This window comes from Xyrauchen texanus, chromosome 21, assembly GCF_025860055.1.
Source record: "Xyrauchen texanus isolate HMW12.3.18 chromosome 21, RBS_HiC_50CHRs, whole genome shotgun sequence".
Classification (NCBI taxonomy): Eukaryota; Metazoa; Chordata; class Actinopteri; order Cypriniformes; family Catostomidae; genus Xyrauchen; species Xyrauchen texanus.
In genome coordinates, this window is record NC_068296.1 from 8,963,247 (window position 1) to 8,981,874 (window position 18,628).

The window sequence follows — 18,628 nt, forward strand, 5'->3', positions numbered from 1 at the left end:
CAAACAGACAGAATAAAACAAAACCTTCAGTTCCACCGGGACGAGCAGTCTGATACCGTGGGAACGGTTCGTAACTTTTTTTTGCGGTTAACAATAATGAACCAAAGCCTGTCATTTCTACAGCCATGTCTCAATGTGGCTGTTTAATAATGCGGTTTTATGTATTTTATGCATTATTTTATACCGTTGGGAATGAGGGTGAATTTTTTGTGAGGTTTGTTATTGAATGTGTTTTTGGTCCAGGGTTGCTGGTTTAGGTTTGGGTTTTGGTTTGGGTTGGCACTGGTTGGGTTGTACTAAGGAATATTCATTTGTCATGAACAAAACCATGTGTTTTAACTGAACTGAGGCCAGAAAGCCCATCAGGGAGACATTCATGCTCAGTGTTTTGCAGAAAGACATTCTCTTCTCGTAACTGTGTTTCAGATATCTGCTTTTCATACATACAGATAAATATCATGAAAGCATCTGCAAACAGTTGTTTATCTGAAGGCAATGTAATGCTTTATTATTTTTTTATATTATGAAACTTTAAGACAAATTTTAGTGTACAGATTTCCTTAAATCACTATAAAAATAAGGGTAAAATGATTTAATATTTAGCAGGTGCAGGTCTACTGTACAAAAGCAAATTGACAAGCTTTTGACTGTTACAGTATATCCATCAATACAGCTCATTTATTTTGGTGTTAGCTATTATGAATTACTTTGTTCAGAGGATGCAGGTTACACATTGTATGAAATATATTGTTGGTATATAAATTAACTATTCATTCATAACCCACCAACCCAATATAAACATTGTATTTGGCTGTTTTTTTTTTATCATTTATAATTCATAGTTACAAAACTGAAACTTTAAACATTTCTCCAAAAATTGATAGCTATCTTCATTAGATCTTCTTGAGAACATTTGAACACTTTAAAGGGATAGTTCACCCCAAACAATTTAAATTCTCTCATCATTTACTCACCCTCATATCATCCCAAATGCGTTTGACTTTCTTTCTTTTGCAGAATTCAAACGAACACTTTTAGAAAAATGTCTCACCCACACCTATAATATCCCTTCTGAAGATATAGATTTATCCACTGGAGTCTTATGGATTACTTTTATGCTGCCTTTACGTGCTTTCTGGATATTCAAAGTTCTAGCCACCATCCACTTGCATTGTGAGGACCTACAGAGCTGAGATATTCTTCTAAAAATCTTCGTTTGTGTTCAGAAGAATAAAGAAAGTCATACACATCTGGTATGGCATGAGGGTGAGTACATGATGAGAGAATTTTCATTTTTGGGTGAACTGTCACTTTAAATTCAACACGTAAAGTCTTTCATTGATAATATGAATGCCGACTTTTTTACTGTATGCATAATGGCTATATGTTAATGTACACTTATTTAATGTACATTTAAATGGTTAGAAATGAAACATTCATGCAACTTTCATAAAACATACAAATATATATTTTTAAATCCTGTATGTGATTGTTATATTTTTTTATTATTATAAAATATAAACCATATCAAATTATATATTTTTTACATGTTAACATTATTGTGAAGTGTTAAACACACTCATCCTGTGGAAGAGGAGGAGGTGCATGTGTAATGGCATTCTTTTCTTGAAGGATGGAATAAGGGATTAGTGAGCGCTTACTCACGCGCTTCAATGCACAAGTCAAGAGCGCGCGACACAGACACACAGCAGTGAGTTAACCGGACTACAGGGTACAGATGATAGTCTGATTTAGATTTTTCATTTCTTTAGTTCGGCGCTCTTATTTAACGCGTGGAATCACCGTGACTGTTTCCACATTGAATCCGGCAGTGAAATGACTCGAGTCTTACGCGCACCGTTTGGCGTCTTGTGTGTGTTTGTGTGGACATGCTGCGTGAACGCGTTCGGCACCTCAGGGTGAGTGTTTGACCATGTGCGAGTGTGTGTGTGTTTCCTCTGACCGTGAGATATTTCTCAAGGATTTTGTGTTTAATCCTCTCTTCACATCAGCGCTTGTGTCGTGGGAACAGCGCGCGGGGTGCATTTGGGAGTCTTGGAGTTCAGAGATTTGAGAAGTTCTTGTATTTTTTTTTGTCCGTTTCAGCTTAAATGTATTTATTTTTTAGTTCAGTCTTTTTAAAAAACACCTGATTAAGGCTAAATGATCATCGGTATGCAATGGTTTTTGGGCATACCATGGTAATACCATGGCATTCTATAGAGTATCTTGGTGTGCAATGCCATGTAAATAACATGGTACATGAATATGGTAATCCTTCAGAATCAGTAACATGGTACACAGTCGAGTTTGGATACACATACTCATTCTATATTATTACTATGTAATTTAGAACAATAGTAAAATAGAAGAATACAGTTTAGAATGAAAGTCTGGTAATTATAAACTGTCCAAATTATAAAGGAATATTCCGGTTTCAATACAAGTTAAGCTCAATCGACAGCATTTATGTCATAATGTTGATTACCACAAATTATTTTCGACTTGTCCCTCCTTTTCTTTAAAGAAAAGAAAAAATCTGGGTTGCAGTGATGCACTTACAATGGAAGTGAATGGGGTCAATCCGTAAACGTTCAAATACTCACGGTTTCAAAATTATAGTCACAAGACATAAACAATATGTGTGTAAACATGATTTTAGTGTGATAAAATTGCGTAATAAAATTTTCTGTGTAACGTTATTTCCAATTTTATAACTTCGTTGCCATGATGACGCAACGCTTTGGCCCCATTCACTTCCACTGTAAGTGCCTCACTGTAGCCTAGCTTTTTCCTTCTTGTTCTTCTTGTTCTTTTTTTTTTTTTAAAGAACAGGAGGGATGATTCAAAATAATTTTTCATGGTAATCAACATTACGCAACAAATGCAGTCAATTGAGCTGTACTTGCAATGCAATTGTATTGAACTGGACACTTTTTGACTGCTTTTACTTCACTCTCAGCACCAGCTTTAAAACTTTTAAAGTTTTATAAAAAAAAATGTGTCTAAAAAAATTTAAGCTTCAGTCTTTTAGACAAAAAGCAAACCTTTGACTGGTAGTGTGGCAAAGGACCATGGTATTACCATTTGATATTATCACTTTACTATGGTTCTGCTAAAATTCTTATTTTGTAAGCTTTTAATTTCTTGGTACAAATGAGCAATGTTACACAAAACATTTCCTCTCTCTCAGTTCTAACAGTAGCGAGTGTCCAGTGAATAAGATCTTGACTGTGGAGTATCCGTGCACAAGAGCTGGAGGACACAGAAGCACATGTCTCAGGTACACGTCACTCATCTGAAAACAACCTTTACTTGATTTTTTCTATATTATTTTATTCATCCCCTTTTACTCCCCAATTTTGGAATGTCCAATTCCCACTACTTACTAGGTCCTCGTGGTGTTGCAGTTACTTGCCTCAATCCAGGTGGCGGAGGACATGTCTCAGTTGCCTCCGCTTCTGAGATAGTCAATCCTTATCACGTGGCTCGTTGTGCATGACACCGTGGAGACCCACAGCATGTGCAGGCTCATGCTACTCTCCGCAATCCATGCACAATTTGCCACACGCCCCATTGAGAGTGAGAACCACTTAATCGTGACCACGAGGAGGTTACCCCATCTGAGTTTGTCTTTGGGAGATACACCAACAGTTTTTACATTTAAACCTGTTTGAGACTAAAGATTAGAGTCTCTAGTTTCATCCAGGCAAAATTTGAGAGACTTCAAAACGACACGCTGCTGAACACAATGTCCTTAGAAATCCTATATTTACTGTGCATTATCACATTGAGAATCAATGAGTTCATTCAAAAGCTAAAACATTTTGCTTTCAGAGGCTTTATATGGAGGTTAGGATGAAAATAAGTCTTTTCAAACTGTTCTGAGACCAGTGCACACTGGAGATTAAGTCATTCACTAAATGGGGATCAAGGGACCATCCAATAGCTATGCAGCTAAGTGCATTCAATCCAAACTTCTAACAAAAGTTCAGTTTCAGGCTTCAGATGATGTTTGGACCACTCAGCGTATTTGGCAGACATGGTACAATGATAATCAGTACATAGATTCAGAATTTATAATGTATCATTTTATTTTAATGTGGTTGGCAGTGATTGGATGATGCTGGTCATTGCTTTGAATCAGAATTATTTATTCAGCTTTACAGAAAATCAGCTGTGATGTCTGTAGTGTCCCAAAAAAACATGAATAACCAACACTCCTGGAAACATATTAACCGATTTGATAGCTTGGTATTACTTAAAATTTCACAACTTGGTCCCATTGTCCACATATATCGCCATAAATTTTAAGGAAAAATATTTACTCTAGAAGGTTATTTTTTATTTTTGCATGTTTATTAGGTGCTAATAGTTACAAATCAAAAAGGGAAATGGTAAATTCACAGAGCAGTCATGCTCGGGTCTCGGGAGGATAATGTGTTGAAGACCATATGATTTCCATTGCCAGAGCAAGACAATAAACAGACCCCTGGAGCCCGACCAGAACAATTAGAGCACCGATGTTATCTAAACAACATCTCACACACATCTATAAGCTTCATTTTTCAATATGGGTACTGGTTTAACAGAGAGCTTGTTCACCTTCAGGGTTATGAGATGCAACAAAGTTTGAGTTTCATTGGAGTTTTACTTAACTAGTACTAGTATATGTTTTCCCAATAAGTTATTTCATGTGTTCATCTAAGAGTATAAGGTCATCCCAGATCCCTGTGATTTTGGTGTAAGTTAGAATTGCGTGACTGTCCTGAACAGAATGGTTGTATGTGTTATGCAATTGTCCTTCCAAACAACTTTTGTTTTTTGGTTTGGATCGTTGATCGCACTAGGGCCAAATAAAATCTCACTCGAGGCTCTTTACCAACAAAGAACTGCATATCTGAAGAGCTAGTTCATCCAAAAAATACAAATTCTGTAATCATTTACTCACCCTTATATTGCTTCAAACCTGTATTCCTTTTTTCCTTCCATGTAACACATGAGGAAAAGTTTAGCAGAATGTTGACGTTGCTCTTTTCTTTTCTGCTATAACTGTTCCAAACTTCCTGCCTGATGTAGAAAATGTTGAGAATGTGCAGAAGGTTTGTTGGCAGATAGAGAACATTTGTAATATTCTTGTTATGTAATGTACTGTGTGAATAAGAGACCTTGACATGTATCGTATCAGACAGTATGAGTGTAACATTCATTACACAGATCTTCAGTGTAAGAGTCTGAACTATTTCACAAGCCTGCAATTGAGGACAGACAAGAGGTGAGATTATTAAATATTGTGGTGTTTGGAGATGCCAGTTTAAAGGTTTGCTGCCAAACCTAGGCTGGACTTTCAGGCATATTGTTGGCATTATTCTTTGTGGTTCTTAAATTGTGAAAAGTTCAAAATGGAAAGACAGAAACAGAGATTCAATTTAAGCAATCAAACTTGCGAATTATGCCTGGTGGATGATAAAATAGGTGACCTAGCAATAACCACCCAGAAAGAACACCATAGCAACTACCCACAACACTAGCATCATGGCAGTGAGATTTACAAAGACAAACACCACTCCCAATGTAAGTCTACTTTCTGTCATAACAAATTTGACAAATTTGCTGTCTAAAGTTCCCCTCTGTATACATATAGAACAGAGCTTTATTGTCTCTTTAGACATTATCAGTGTCTTTGAACGGCCATCACACATTAGTAGAGTTTATACAAATTTGGTCCACAGACACGCAAACTGGACTCAGTGTAAGTGAGCAGTTCCACTCCAGTGGTTTAAGTGGACTCTTTAAATCAGGGTCAGAAATTAAGGGGAGCTTTGGTTGGAGGGCAAAGGGTCATGTGTCATCGGCCTGTTGGGCATTTGGGGTTTTAGAGTTTCAGCCATTAAATGGGGGATAAAATTTAAAGCAGGAGACGAGGAGTCTAGAGGCATTTCTCTCTCTCTCTCTCTCTCTCTCTCTCTCTCTCTCTCTCTCTCTCTCTCTCGTGTGTTTGTGCTGCATGCACAAATTGAGCCCATAAAAAATAAAAAACTAGATATTTTTAATCTCTCTTTTTTCCCCCTAGACTGAAATTAAATCAAATGGAGAGCAAATTTAGAATTTTGCTTAAGTCTTCTGCTTCTTATATATTTCTCCTGAGAAGGCACATGTAATCTCACATGTGTCTCCACTAGAGTTTCAGAAGAGATCTCAGAAGAGATTGTCACGGGCAATCAGAGAGGCAAAGCGCGCACATGCCCAGAGAATCCACAGTCACTTCCAGGACAGCGGTGACACGCGGCGCATGTGGCAGGGCATCCAGGCCATCACCAACTACAGGACAACATCAGTTGCCTGTGACAAAGATGCCTTCCTTCCAGATGCGCTGAACGACTTCTACTCTCGGTTTGAAGTGCAGAACGACGTGATGGCGAGGAAGTCCACCCCTCCTCCCAACGACCAGGTGCTCTGTCTTACCATGGCAGATGTGAGGAAAACTCTACGTAGAGTCAACCCACGGAAGGCTGCTGGACCAGACAACATTCCTGGCAGAGTGCTCAGAGGATGTGCAGACCAGCTAGCAGATGTTCTTACCGACATCTTCAACATCTCTCTGAGCAGCGCTGTCGTTCCAACGTGCTTCAAGGCCACCACCATCATCCCCATGCCAAAGAAGTCTTCAGTGTCCTGCCTCAACGACTACCGTCCCGTCGCACTTACACCCATCATCATGAAGTGCTTCGAGAGGCTCGTCATGAGGCAGATTAAGACCCAGCTGCCCCCCTCACTAGACCCACTGCAGTTTGTGTATCGTTCAAACCGTTCAACGGACGATGCCATCACCACATCCCTCCATCTGGCCCTCACCCACCTAGACAATAAGGACTCATACGTTCGAAAGCTGTTCATAGATTTCAGCTCAGCATTCAACACAATCATTCCCCAGCACCTGATTGGAAAGCTGAACCTGCTGGGCCTGGACACCTCCCTCTGCAACTGGATCCTGGACTTCCTGACTGGGAGACCTCAGTTAGTCCGGATCGGGAACAGCATCTCCACCACCACCACACTAAGCACTGGGGCCCCCCAGGGCTGTGTGCTCAGTCCATTGCTGTTCACTCTGCTGACTCACGACTGTGCAGCAATGTACAGCTCGAATCACATCATCAAGTTCGCCGATGACACGACCGTGGTGGGTCTCATCAGCAAGAACGACGAGTCAGCATACAGAGAGGAGGTGCAGCGGCTGACAAACTGGTGTAGAGCCAACAACCTGTCCCTGAATGTCGACAAAACAAAAGAGATGGTTGTTGACTTTAGGAGAGCACAAGGTGAACACACTCCACTGAACATCGACGGCTCCTCTGTGGAGATCGTCAAAAGCACCAAATTCCTTGGTGTTCACTTGGCGGAGAACCTCACCTGGTCCCTCAACACCAGCTCTATCACCAAGAAAGCCCAGCAGCATCTCTACTTTCTTCGAAGGCTGAGGAAAGCACATCTCCCAACCCCCATCCTCACTACATTCTATAGAGGGACTATTGAGAGCATCCTGAGCAGCTGCATCACTGCCTGGTTTGGGACTTGCACCGTTTCGGACCGCAAAGCCCTGCAGAGGATAGTGAGGACAGCTGAGAAGATCATTGGGGTCTCTCTTCCCTCCATCAAAGACCTTTACAAAAAACACTGTATCCGCAAAGCAACCAGCATTGTGGACGACCTCACACAAACTCTTTACCCTCCTCCCGTCTGGCAAGAGGTACCGAAGCATTCGGGCCCTCACGGCCAGACTGTGTAACAGCTTCTTCCCCCAAGCCATCAGACTCCTCAATACTCAGAGATTGGTTTGACACACACGTGTTCTGAGTTGCACTTTAATTACTGTCACTTTATAACTGTCTGCTACCTCAATAACTGCTATGTGCATAGAACACTATCTCATAGTATGTTATGTTTACATTTTTAGAAACTATCATCTTTTTGCACTACTGAGTACTGGCCGGCGCTGCACAGTCTATTGTCCTGTTCATTGTCAGAAATTTGTTGTACTGTCCTGTACTTTTTGCACATGTTTGCACGTGCACTTTATATAGGTATATATAGGTTTTTTTATATATGTATTTTATTTCGTTGTGTTGTCTCATGTGGTCCTGTGTTGGTCCTTTGTTGTTTTTATGTAGCACCATGGTCCTGGAGGAACGTTGTCTCGTTTTGCTGTGTACTGTACTAACTGTATATGGTTGAAACGACAATAAAAACCACTTGACTTGACTTGACTCACCAATGTCTTAAACTGCGCTCAGATTTGCTACCAAAGTCTGCAATCAAAAGTCAAAACAAAGATTTCTCAGCCAGTACTTCCAAGACCAAATTATATCAGCTATGCTATTCACATAGATCTATACCAGTACCGCCGCTCCCTATAAGCAGACAACTACCTAGGGGGGCACCATCTTACCCTAGGAGGGCATTAGAAAGTCCACCGTCTGCGCTTACTCAGACGTTATACGTTATTCAAGGACCTGAAAGCAGTTGCGGAACACAGATGATCACGTCACGCTCGTATCACGCGATCGTATGGCATCAATTTCAACTCGTATCAACTCTGCGTAGGGCATCAATTTGGCTAGCGGCGGCCCTGCTCTATTCTGTTATTGTTTGTCAACAAATAACCCATTTGTGTCTATTTTTATTTTACCAACCATGTTCATATACCATGGTATGTACATGGTGTTCCGATATACTTTAAATACTACTATGGTACATGTCCAAAATCTATGGTAATGCCATTCCATGCCATATTTCCAGCATGCTTTCAGCAGTAAGCGGTGTTGAGATTTGTGCTGCTGTGGAATGAATGTAGTTTTCCTCTCAGAAACTGAGTTTAGATCTGTTTGAATTTCAGCTTCAGTGTCCTGGCAGGAGCGCTGTGGAACAACTGGCAATCTGACTGCAAATCCACTGAGAGGAAACGAGAGTTCAGGGGGGCCGTTTTTGATCACAGCTGTGGTAGCAGTGCTTAATGGGATATCTGTTGGTGTGGTGGGTTATAGAGGTGTGAGGGACCGAGAGAATATTAAACACCTCCTCCAGTTCCGCCTCTTTACCTTTTATCTTAATTACAAGTCTTTGGTAATACTGAAGTATATGTGAAGCTGTGAAGGTTGGCGTCCCACTAGAAGATTTGGTCCCACTTTATATTATACGTCTTTAACTACTATGTATTAACATTAAAATACATACAATACAATGTACTTATAGTGTAACTACATGTTGTTCTGCATTCTTGTGATTCTCACAAGATTAACATTTGCTGCTACAGAGGTTGAGGTACGAGTAGATTTAGGAGAAGTGTTGGGGTAGGGTTAGGTTTAGGATTAGGGGTAATGTTAACAGTGTTACTACAGATGTAATTACATGCAGGTATTTGTAAGTAAATTTACATATGTACAACAATACGTATGTACATAAAAAGTACATTGTATCAAATGCTTAGGTACACAGTAGTTAAAGATTTTTCAGCCTATTTTTATTTTTCAGTCAAGTTTCTTTTACATAGACGGTGACCTCCTGATCTATTGACCCTTGCTGCTCCTCAAGGGCTCTGACCTCTGACCTTCAACACACACTCACCTTTTCTATCCTGGTGGGGATTTTCCATTGATTTCGATTCCATTGAATTCCCTAACCCTTAATCTTTTTTCTGCATTTTTACATTACATGTATGCTATATTATACTATATTGTATTATTAATACATATTCAGCTGTTGGCTGAAATGTAGGTGATTTCAGGTTGTACTACTTCATGTAATGTCTTTTGATCATACACACATAAAAAATAAATCACACAAATGATTGCAAACAAATGGCAAAATAAATGCAGAGAACAATCAGATAAAACATAAAATAAAGAAAATCTCAATAGTAATTAAATAGGAATGATTGGACAGACAGTGACCTGCAGTGGTTAAATTGGGGTAGAATGGTAAGGAATAGCATTTTGGCTATGTCCACATTAATGCGGATACATTTGAAAACCCTTTTTTGGTTTTTGAAGCACTCACTTTTCAAGCATTTTCCAAAAGTTGCTTGTCCACACTAAGATGTACGAAAACTCTTAAGTCTCCTTACTGCGCATACAAAAAAGTGTGGTTCCATGTACGGTCTGAAACGCAAAAGGTCTTCGTGTTCCATTGTCAGACAGCAATTCCAAGTAAACGTACTGTCGCCTTTGAAGGAATGCTAAATTAATTTTTTAAAATGGTTTTCAAAAAAGTCAGTTTTCGCTGTCAAAAACACAGTCTCATTGTGGATCGGATGGCCAAAACTTTGAGAAGCGTTTTCAAAAGAAAACTTATGAGTGTGGATGTGATCTTTGGTTAGTTCGTCACTTCATTCTATTTCCTACAGGTGGGCACAGTTAATTTTTTTTATGGATTATGTCTCCATTTAGAGAGTTTGCTTACTCAAACAACTTATTTCTTATCTCAAAAAATGAGTACAAGTTAATGACAAACTTCTGTCTTGTCCGTGTCGGAACCACATCCGCTGTATTCACCTAGAGCCGTACCCTTTTAACGGGGTGCGTAGCACACTTCCCAAGTGGGAAGAAATGTGTGGTGGCAGTGTGGGTTAAATGACATGTGGACACAAACTGTGTTGCCTTCACTCCCAAAAGAAGAGAGAGAGTTTGCCTTCATTCCTTGCTTGTTGGAGTTCATTTAGAAATGTCTAATTTTTGTCAAATATGTCTGTCTAATGGCATCATATTTGCAGTCAGTTAGGAGGTAAAGCTCTTCCTCCACATCTTCATCAGTTTAGTCTTTCTTCTAGTGTTTTCATGTCTATGAGCTCCAGCTGTGATTGGTGACAGACAGATGTCACTCCCTTTCTCATCCGTTTTTGTTACTCTGACTTCCTTAACATGTTGGCATCTATCTCTGCCATGACATTTCCCTCTTTGTTTCCGTCTCTATCATCACTGCCCTCACAGTGCATTTCCTCAAATCCCAGAGGGTTTTTCACCAAACATACAGAGTAATTTTCTTATCTTAAACAATTGAAATCTACATCCAGATGAGGCAAAATCTTGTAAAACTTTTCCATGCATATGTTGAAGCACTGGTTCTTCATGTTTAATACTAAACCCTTGAATTTACAAGATCATATAAACATTTACAGTCGCAATCTGGCAACATTTGACACATCTTGTCTTTTTGGTGCGTGTCTGTGGCGTCAGGACTAAGGGATGCAGGAAAATTTGTGTACATGCTTCATTCACCATAACTGTCTGGCCTCATGAAAAACATCACTCTGAGTTGCCTTTTGAACACTTTAATTTCAATGCGTCATTTCAATAAATGTTGACCTGTGAAACTCCTGAATTGTGATGTGTGATTGGACCCAGATGTGTCTTGAGAGAGAGAATGAGGAAACACAGTCAGGGGGGATTTAGGCAATGCACACAAGTAACAGGCACATTTAAATGCAGAAGTGAAGCCCACAAATGATTCATCTGTGTGAATGAAATACTGGAGTCACTTCCAAACAATAGTTTGGTGTCTTGCAGCTGTTAATGGACTTTAACTGCAGTGTGGAAGTAGAGGTAGCATAAGTGTTGCTTGGATTTAAAATGGACAATAGATCAGTTTTAAAAACTGGCTGAATGAGGAATCACCCTCACTTTTCTCTGATAGAGGCATGTGGCAGCCATCACCTCTTGAACACTGACTAGGTCTCTATTTTTGCAATTCTTTTTGGCAACGCTGAAATGACATTCTGCTTTAACGTTGAATGTACTGATTCTCTCATGTCTCTCTGCAGGAGGAAGTGTTGTGAAGGCTTCAGGTTTGTGATGGGACAGTGTGTGCCAGAAAGTAAGTAAAACCTTCAGTTTGGTTCTAATGTTTTAGTCTATAATATTAATATTATATTAACAAATACAAATAATACAATTTAAAGAATATTCCAGATTCAATACAAGTTAAGCTCAATCGACAGCATTTGCATTAAAATATTGATTTCTACAATAAATAATTTTTACCTGCTCCTTTTCTTTATAATAAAGTGAGGCACTTACAAAGGAAGTATATGGGGCCAAACCGCCAACAAACTCTAAAAACCTAAGAGGGCCTGGGTAGCTCAGCATGTAAAGATGCTAACCACCACCCCTGGATTTGCAAGTTTGAATCCAGGGTCGTACTGAGTAACAAAATTGGCCTGGTTGCTAGGGAGGTTAGAGTCACACGGGGTAACCTCCTCGTGGCCACTATAATGTGGTTCTCGCTCTTGGTGGGGCGCATGGTGAGTTGTGAATGGATGCCGCAGAGAATAGCGTGAAGCCTCCATAAGCACTATGTCTCCACAGTAACGCGCTCAACAAGCCACGTGATTGACGGTCTCAGACGCTGAGGCAACTGAGATTCGTCCTCCGCCACCCAGATTGAGACGAGTCACTACGCCACCATGAGGACTGGGAATTAGGCATTCCAAATTGGGGAGGAACCCCCCCCCCAAACAAACCATAAAATGACTGTAAAAATTATGATTTAAACAACTTTACCACTCAGATAATACATGAGTTTTAACAGAATTAATGATAGTACCTTTATAAAATTATAAGCTTCATATTTGTGCCTTTAAACCCTACAAAAATTGCCCCATTCACTTACATAGTAAGTGCCTCACTTTAGGCTCGATTTTTGCATTTTTAAAGAAAAGGTGAAGGGTTTTTTTTGGTAATCAACATTATGCCACAAAAGCTGTCAGTTTACCTTATTTTATATTGAACAATTATAATAATGTGTGTGTGTGTGTGTGTGTGTGTGTGTGTGTGTGTGTGTGTGTGTGTGTGTGTGAGCGTGTATTTATCACTTTGTGGGGACCAAATGTCCCCATAAGGATAGTAAAACCCGAAATTTTTGACCTTGTGGGGACATTTTGTTGGTCCCCATGAGGAAAACAGCTTATAAATCATACTAAATTATGTTTTTTGAAAATGTAAAAATGCAGAAAGTTTTCTGTGAGGGTTAGGTTTAGGGGTAGGGTTAGGTTTAGGGGATAGAATATAAAGTTTGTACAGTATAAAAACCATTATGTCTATGGAAAGTCCCCATAAAACATGGAAACACAACTGTGTGTGTGTGTGTGTGCAGATGTGGACGTTTGTGAAGGCTCCCCTTGTGAGCAGCAGTGTACTGATAACTTCGGTCGGGTGTTGTGCACGTGCTACCATGGTTACCGTTTTGACCGAGTGAGACATCGTCAGCACTTGCATCCATACTGCTTAGGTTAGTGTGAACACACACACACACGCACACACACACGCACACACACATTTTTACTGCTGTTTTGATGCAGGTATTGTGGAAGTATCATGCTGTGTTTAGACACACATTTAAACCCTCTCTTTTTATCTCTCTCTGTTATACAGATGTGGATGAGTGTGAGGAGTCTAACAGCACAGTGTGTGATCAGGTGTGTGAAAACACTGCTGGAAGTTTCCGCTGCAGCTGTTTTTCTGGATACACACTGTCATCAGACCAGCGCTCCTGTGCACCCAAACACAACTGTGAGTTTCAGTGTGTGTCTGTGTTGGACAGGGTTTGGCGGTTGGAGAGAAAGTTTAGGGAAAAAGACAAATTCAGCTTTTTCTCAGAAAATGCATAAAGCATTATAGAAAATGCATTATATTTTATTGTCAATTTAGGTAGATTTTAATAGAATGATGGTGATGAATGGGGACATGCAAATTGGCTGATATTCTGACGAAAAACAAGCACTTAAAAGTAAAATGTACATTTGATCTTAAAATATATTTTGTTTTACACTACACAGAATCAGATTGATCAAATAATGTGATTAAATGATTAGTTGACCTAAACATTTATATCCTCTCATGATTTACTTAACTTTAAGCCATCCCAGATATGTATGGCTTTCCTTCTTCAGCAGAACCGAGGTGAAGATTTATATAAGCACATTTCAACTCTGCATGTCCATACAATGCAAGTGAACAGGAGCCATTAGACTGCCAGCTGATGGTTCAAAAGGCATATTTAGGCAGTATAAAAGTAATCCAGATGACTCCAGTTGATCAATTAATATCTTCTGAAGCAAATCCATAGGTTTGTGTAAAAAATACATTGATGACTAAAACTATCTTTATTACTATATTACAAAAAAATTGCTTCCTGCCAGCAGTCGACGCATCATTAACGTAAGCGAAATGGCGTGTTCATGTGAGAAGTCAGAGCTTTGTATACAACAGAGGAATGAATGTCACGCGAGAGTTAGGTAATTTCAAACAGCAATCCAGCGCTAACTGGAAGCAACTATTTAAATTTTAAAATGTTTTAATTATCGATTTGCTTCAGAAGACATTTATTGATCGACTGGAGTCATGTGGATTCCTATGCTGCCTAAATATGCCTTTTGATCCGTCAAATAGCCAGCAGACTAACTACACCTGTTTACTTGCATTGTATGGACAAAAAGAGCTGAAATGTGCTTGTAAAAATCTTTGCTTCAGTTGTACTGAAGAAGGAAATTTATACATATCTGGGATGGCTTAAAGGTAAGTAAATCATGAGAGGATTTACATTTTTGGGTGAACAAACCATTTAAGTTCAGTATGCTGTTAATTTTATTCTCTGTTAGTCACAGGGTGACCTGTATCTCTCCCTGTTTGTGTGCCTCAGTGAGCTCAACTGGAAAATCTGACACTCAGATGAGTTCTGGATCATGTTCTCTCAGCTGTCGGGACTTCATCAACATGAAAACCAGTTTACTGCAGATTAAACTCTTGCTGGGACACACACCTGCACAGGTAACACACGCAAACATACATTATCAACACACCACAGATGAGCTCAAACACATCTCATCTACATGAATGCAGTCAAACACTTGCTTGTACACAATCTGTGTTCTCTGTGTGCGTGTTCTGTGTGTGTGCGTAGGGTTCGTCTCTGAGTCTGGATAACAGCAGTCACAAACCATCTCCTGGATTAACAGGGAAAAATCCTGATAGTCACACACTCACTGGACCACCAGGGCCACCGGGACCACCCGGCCTACCAGGTACACACAAACACATGTGAAAAGAACATACATGAAAGCTAGAGATGCACCAATAGTACTAGGTAGTTCCCCTATTGGACAGATACATGGGGGGGTAAATACTTGTACTTGGTATCGGTGTCATTATTTCATATTTCTGAGTACAATACATTAACATAATGACGTGGTTGCACATGCTGTTCATGGCGCTTTTAAGATCTATTTAAAACATGAGAAACTTTTTGGTGTTTAATTCGATTCATCTTTTCCGGATATAAATGCGGCTTCTCTCACCTGCGTAATCTCTGTCTCTCTCTCTCTCTCTCTCACTTACTCTCTCTCTCTCCTCACACGCTAGACTGCGTGTGCGCGAAAGATCGCTTCCCCAGATGCTTGTCAGTCATCCATTGTTTTTTGACTGCTAATTCAAAATGTTTTCCTTCATTTTGACAAATAAAAACAGCAAGAAAAGAAGGAAAGGAAAACATTTGAAACTAGCACATGAGTTTTCATTACCTTCATCTTCACGTGATATATATGGCTTCTCTCTTGCTCAGCACGCTTGTGTTTAAGGGATAGCAAAAAGCTGCTTAAAATTTGACCAACCACCAGATTCACTTCCATTCTAAGTGCCTCACTGTAACCCAGATTTTTGCTTTTTTTAAAGAAAAGGAGGGATGAGTCAGGATTAATTTTTGTGTTAATCAACATTATGCCATAAAAGCTGTTGATTGAGCTTAACTTGTACTGAACCTGGAACATTCCTTTAATTGATTTGATGTCACTAACCTGGCAATCTTGGGAAAATGATGTGATTATTTCTTTCTGAAAAGCGCTAATTCTATCAACGTGGAACCTGATAAACAGGCGGACTGATAAAATGTCCTGTGTCCGGCTACCTGTGGAAGTTCCATTAAACCAGCCAATCAGATCTGCACTGAGTTGATCGAGAAAGTGTTTTGTGTGCTATAAGCATCAGACGGTTAGATAACGGACTGTGGGCAGTCTGTGTTTATGCCATCTGAGGCTGAGACTAGAGACAACCCAACAAACCCAGAACGAGCACACAAAACTACTTGTATGTTAACGATTGAACTATTTAACATATTTGATACTAATTTTATTTTGTTATAAATACCAAAAATGTCAAACCCTGGATGAACGCAAGAAAACAATCATTAATAAAATTACATTTTGAAATTATTGTGATTCACATTTGTCCTATTTTTAGGCCTCCTGGGTGAGCGAGGCGAAAAGGGAGATGGAGGACAGCCGGGCCCCCAGGGGCCCAGAGGAGACATGGGTCCTATGGGGCCAAAGCCTGATCTAGAACACATCAAGAGAGGCAGACGGGGGCCAGTGGTATATCTGTTTTACTGATGTCTTATATATCACTTTTACAAAGTTTTTGTAGGGTTATTTTCCAAACCCTACAACTGTACCTCCTATATATATGTATTGTAATTGTTTTAAGTGATATGTTTACATTTTGTATATGTAATTGAAGTATTTGTTTTATGTTTAAATGTTTTTGTTTTAACTTCGTGTGCTGCATGTCTTGGCCAGGACCGTCTTGCAAAAGAGATTTTAAATCTCAAGAGTTTTTATTTCCTGGTTAAATAAAGGTTAAATAAAAATAAAATAAATAAATATTCTCACTGTCTAGGTGAAAAACAAAACATTGGATTAGAAAAATGTCTACGTATTATAGTATTTGTTTTTACATTTTTGTGTAAGTCTTTATTGATGACCATCAAGAGATTACAACTGATTCATTTAAAAAAATATTTTGTTTTTATATATTCTTTAGGGGCCTTCAGGAGCACCTGGAAAAGATGGACAGAAGGTGTATATGCATGTTTCTCTGCGTGTGTGAGAGAGAGAGAGAGAGAGAGAGAGAGAGAGAGAGAGAGAGAGAGAGAGAGAGAGAGAGAGAGAGAGAGAGAAAACACATTGCTTTCATTGACAATGAACACCATATTTCACCTATACTTGCAATTTATTGTCTTTCAAGGAATATTTCAGGGAGGCACTCTCAATGGAAGTGAATATGTAAATGTTTAAATACTCACTATTTTAAAATGATAGCCATAAGTCTTAAACAATATGCATTTTAACATGATTTTAGTGTGCTAACCTTTTCTATGCAATTTTACAACTTCGTTGCCATGACGTAACGTCAACAAACCCTAAAACGACTGTTTTTTTTAAGAAAAAGACAGATGAGTCAACATATATTTTTTGTGGTAATCAACATTATGCCACAAATGCTGTCAATTGAGCTTAACTTGTACTGAACCCGGAACATTCCTTTAAAGGAATACAATAGTTCACCCAAAACATTTTATTTGGTGAGTAAATTTAAAGTTCCCAATTCATATCTCTTCAAATCTCATTTTGTGTTCCCATGAAGAAAGTCATACAAGTATAGAAGAACATGATGTAAATAATACAGTATGCTTGAAGTAAACAGCACGAATCAGTTCATGAATCATTTATGGTGAGATTGTGAATATTTTCCCCTACAGGGTGACAGAGGTTTAACTGGACCCAGAGGAGCACCTGTAAGTTCCTCAGTAATCACCTCTCTGGATGAAACATTTTAGCAGCAAGTAAAACACTATTATTAAAATGTGAAAAATGCGAAGAAAGTATGTTCAGTCCTATATGGCTATTGTTGTTCTTTTTCTTTAGGGTCCTCCAGGCTCCTTTGACTTCCTGTTATTGATGATGGCAGATATCCGTCATGACATCATCGAGCTGCAAGAGCAAGTGTTTGGAAAGCAGCGTGACATAACTCTGGATGCACCCACCCATCCCAGTGGAGAGGCAGAGCTCGAAGACTGGGCTTCAGGACAGGGAGAGCTGATGCCAAACACGTGAGCATGTCATTCCAAGTGAGACCTGTCAATTAAGAGCAAAAAAGACGTGGCCAGTATCACACAATGCTGCCCCTTTATCAGACTCGGCAAGTGTTACTGAAGTGAAGAGGACTACAGTAATAGGTAGACTCCATCTTACAGGAGAATACGTGATTTACATATGACATTATCACCCTTAAAACTGCTTTTGTGTCATTTGAGTGGCATATGCATAATGAACTTTACACCAATTTTATATGACATGAATGGTGAATACTTGACCAGGAAAACAAGGTTGGGAATCAAGAAATGGTTCTTATTCAGAAGTAGATTCATTTAAAACAAATACTAGAACCCAATGATTTTTTATGTTGTTCCATCCGCTAATGGTTCAGAAATATCTGCTTTCTTTCATCATCAAATGGCAAATGCAGCAAAAGTGGAATGAAACACAGCACTCTTAATTGGTAAACATTTGCTTTTCGCCATACGCGTGACTTGCTACAGTACGACTTACTATAAAAAAAAAATAGTATTTTCCTATTACTCTAAAATGTGGGGAAAAGTAATAATATAGAATGAATAGGTGTGTCCATAGTTTTGACTAATATTACACTTAGGATTTGATGTTGTTTCATGGCATGTAATCTACACTTTAATCAAGTTTGAAACAACCTTTTCCCCAAACACATCTGGGATGACATGAGGGTGAGTATAT

At 39.2% G+C, this 18,628-nt stretch overlaps 1 protein-coding gene across 1 annotated transcript; it reads left to right on the plus strand.

Annotated features, from left to right (window-relative positions):
• Positions 1-1,697: 1,697 nt before the first annotated feature.
• LOC127661575 (collagen and calcium-binding EGF domain-containing protein 1-like) lies at positions 1,698-18,548 on the plus strand. Its single transcript, XM_052152338.1, has 11 exons — positions 1,698-1,919; positions 3,194-3,283; positions 11,813-11,865; positions 13,144-13,278; positions 13,422-13,559; positions 14,689-14,816; positions 14,950-15,070; positions 16,281-16,411; positions 16,860-16,895; positions 17,578-17,613; positions 17,744-18,548. Exons 1-11 carry the CDS (start codon positions 1,837-1,839, stop codon positions 17,930-17,932), a joined length of 1,140 nt encoding a protein of 379 aa, XP_052008298.1. The 5' UTR covers positions 1,698-1,836; the 3' UTR covers positions 17,933-18,548.
• Positions 18,549-18,628: the final 80 nt, after the last annotated feature.

What these genes read in the sequence shown, in the direction of transcription:
- LOC127661575 (XM_052152338.1), top strand. Translation starts at nt 1,837, where the DNA reads ATGACTCGAGTCTTACGCGCACCGTTTGGCGTCTTGTGTGTGTTTGTG. An exon ending in GGGACCACCCGGCCTACCAG is followed by an intron (nt 15,071 to 16,280) that starts GTACACACAAAC and finishes TCCTATTTTTAG; the next exon opens with GCCTCCTGGGTGAGCGAGGC. An exon ending in CTGGAAAAGATGGACAGAAG is followed by an intron (nt 16,896 to 17,577) that starts GTGTATATGCAT and finishes TTTCCCCTACAG; the next exon opens with GGTGACAGAGGTTTAACTGG.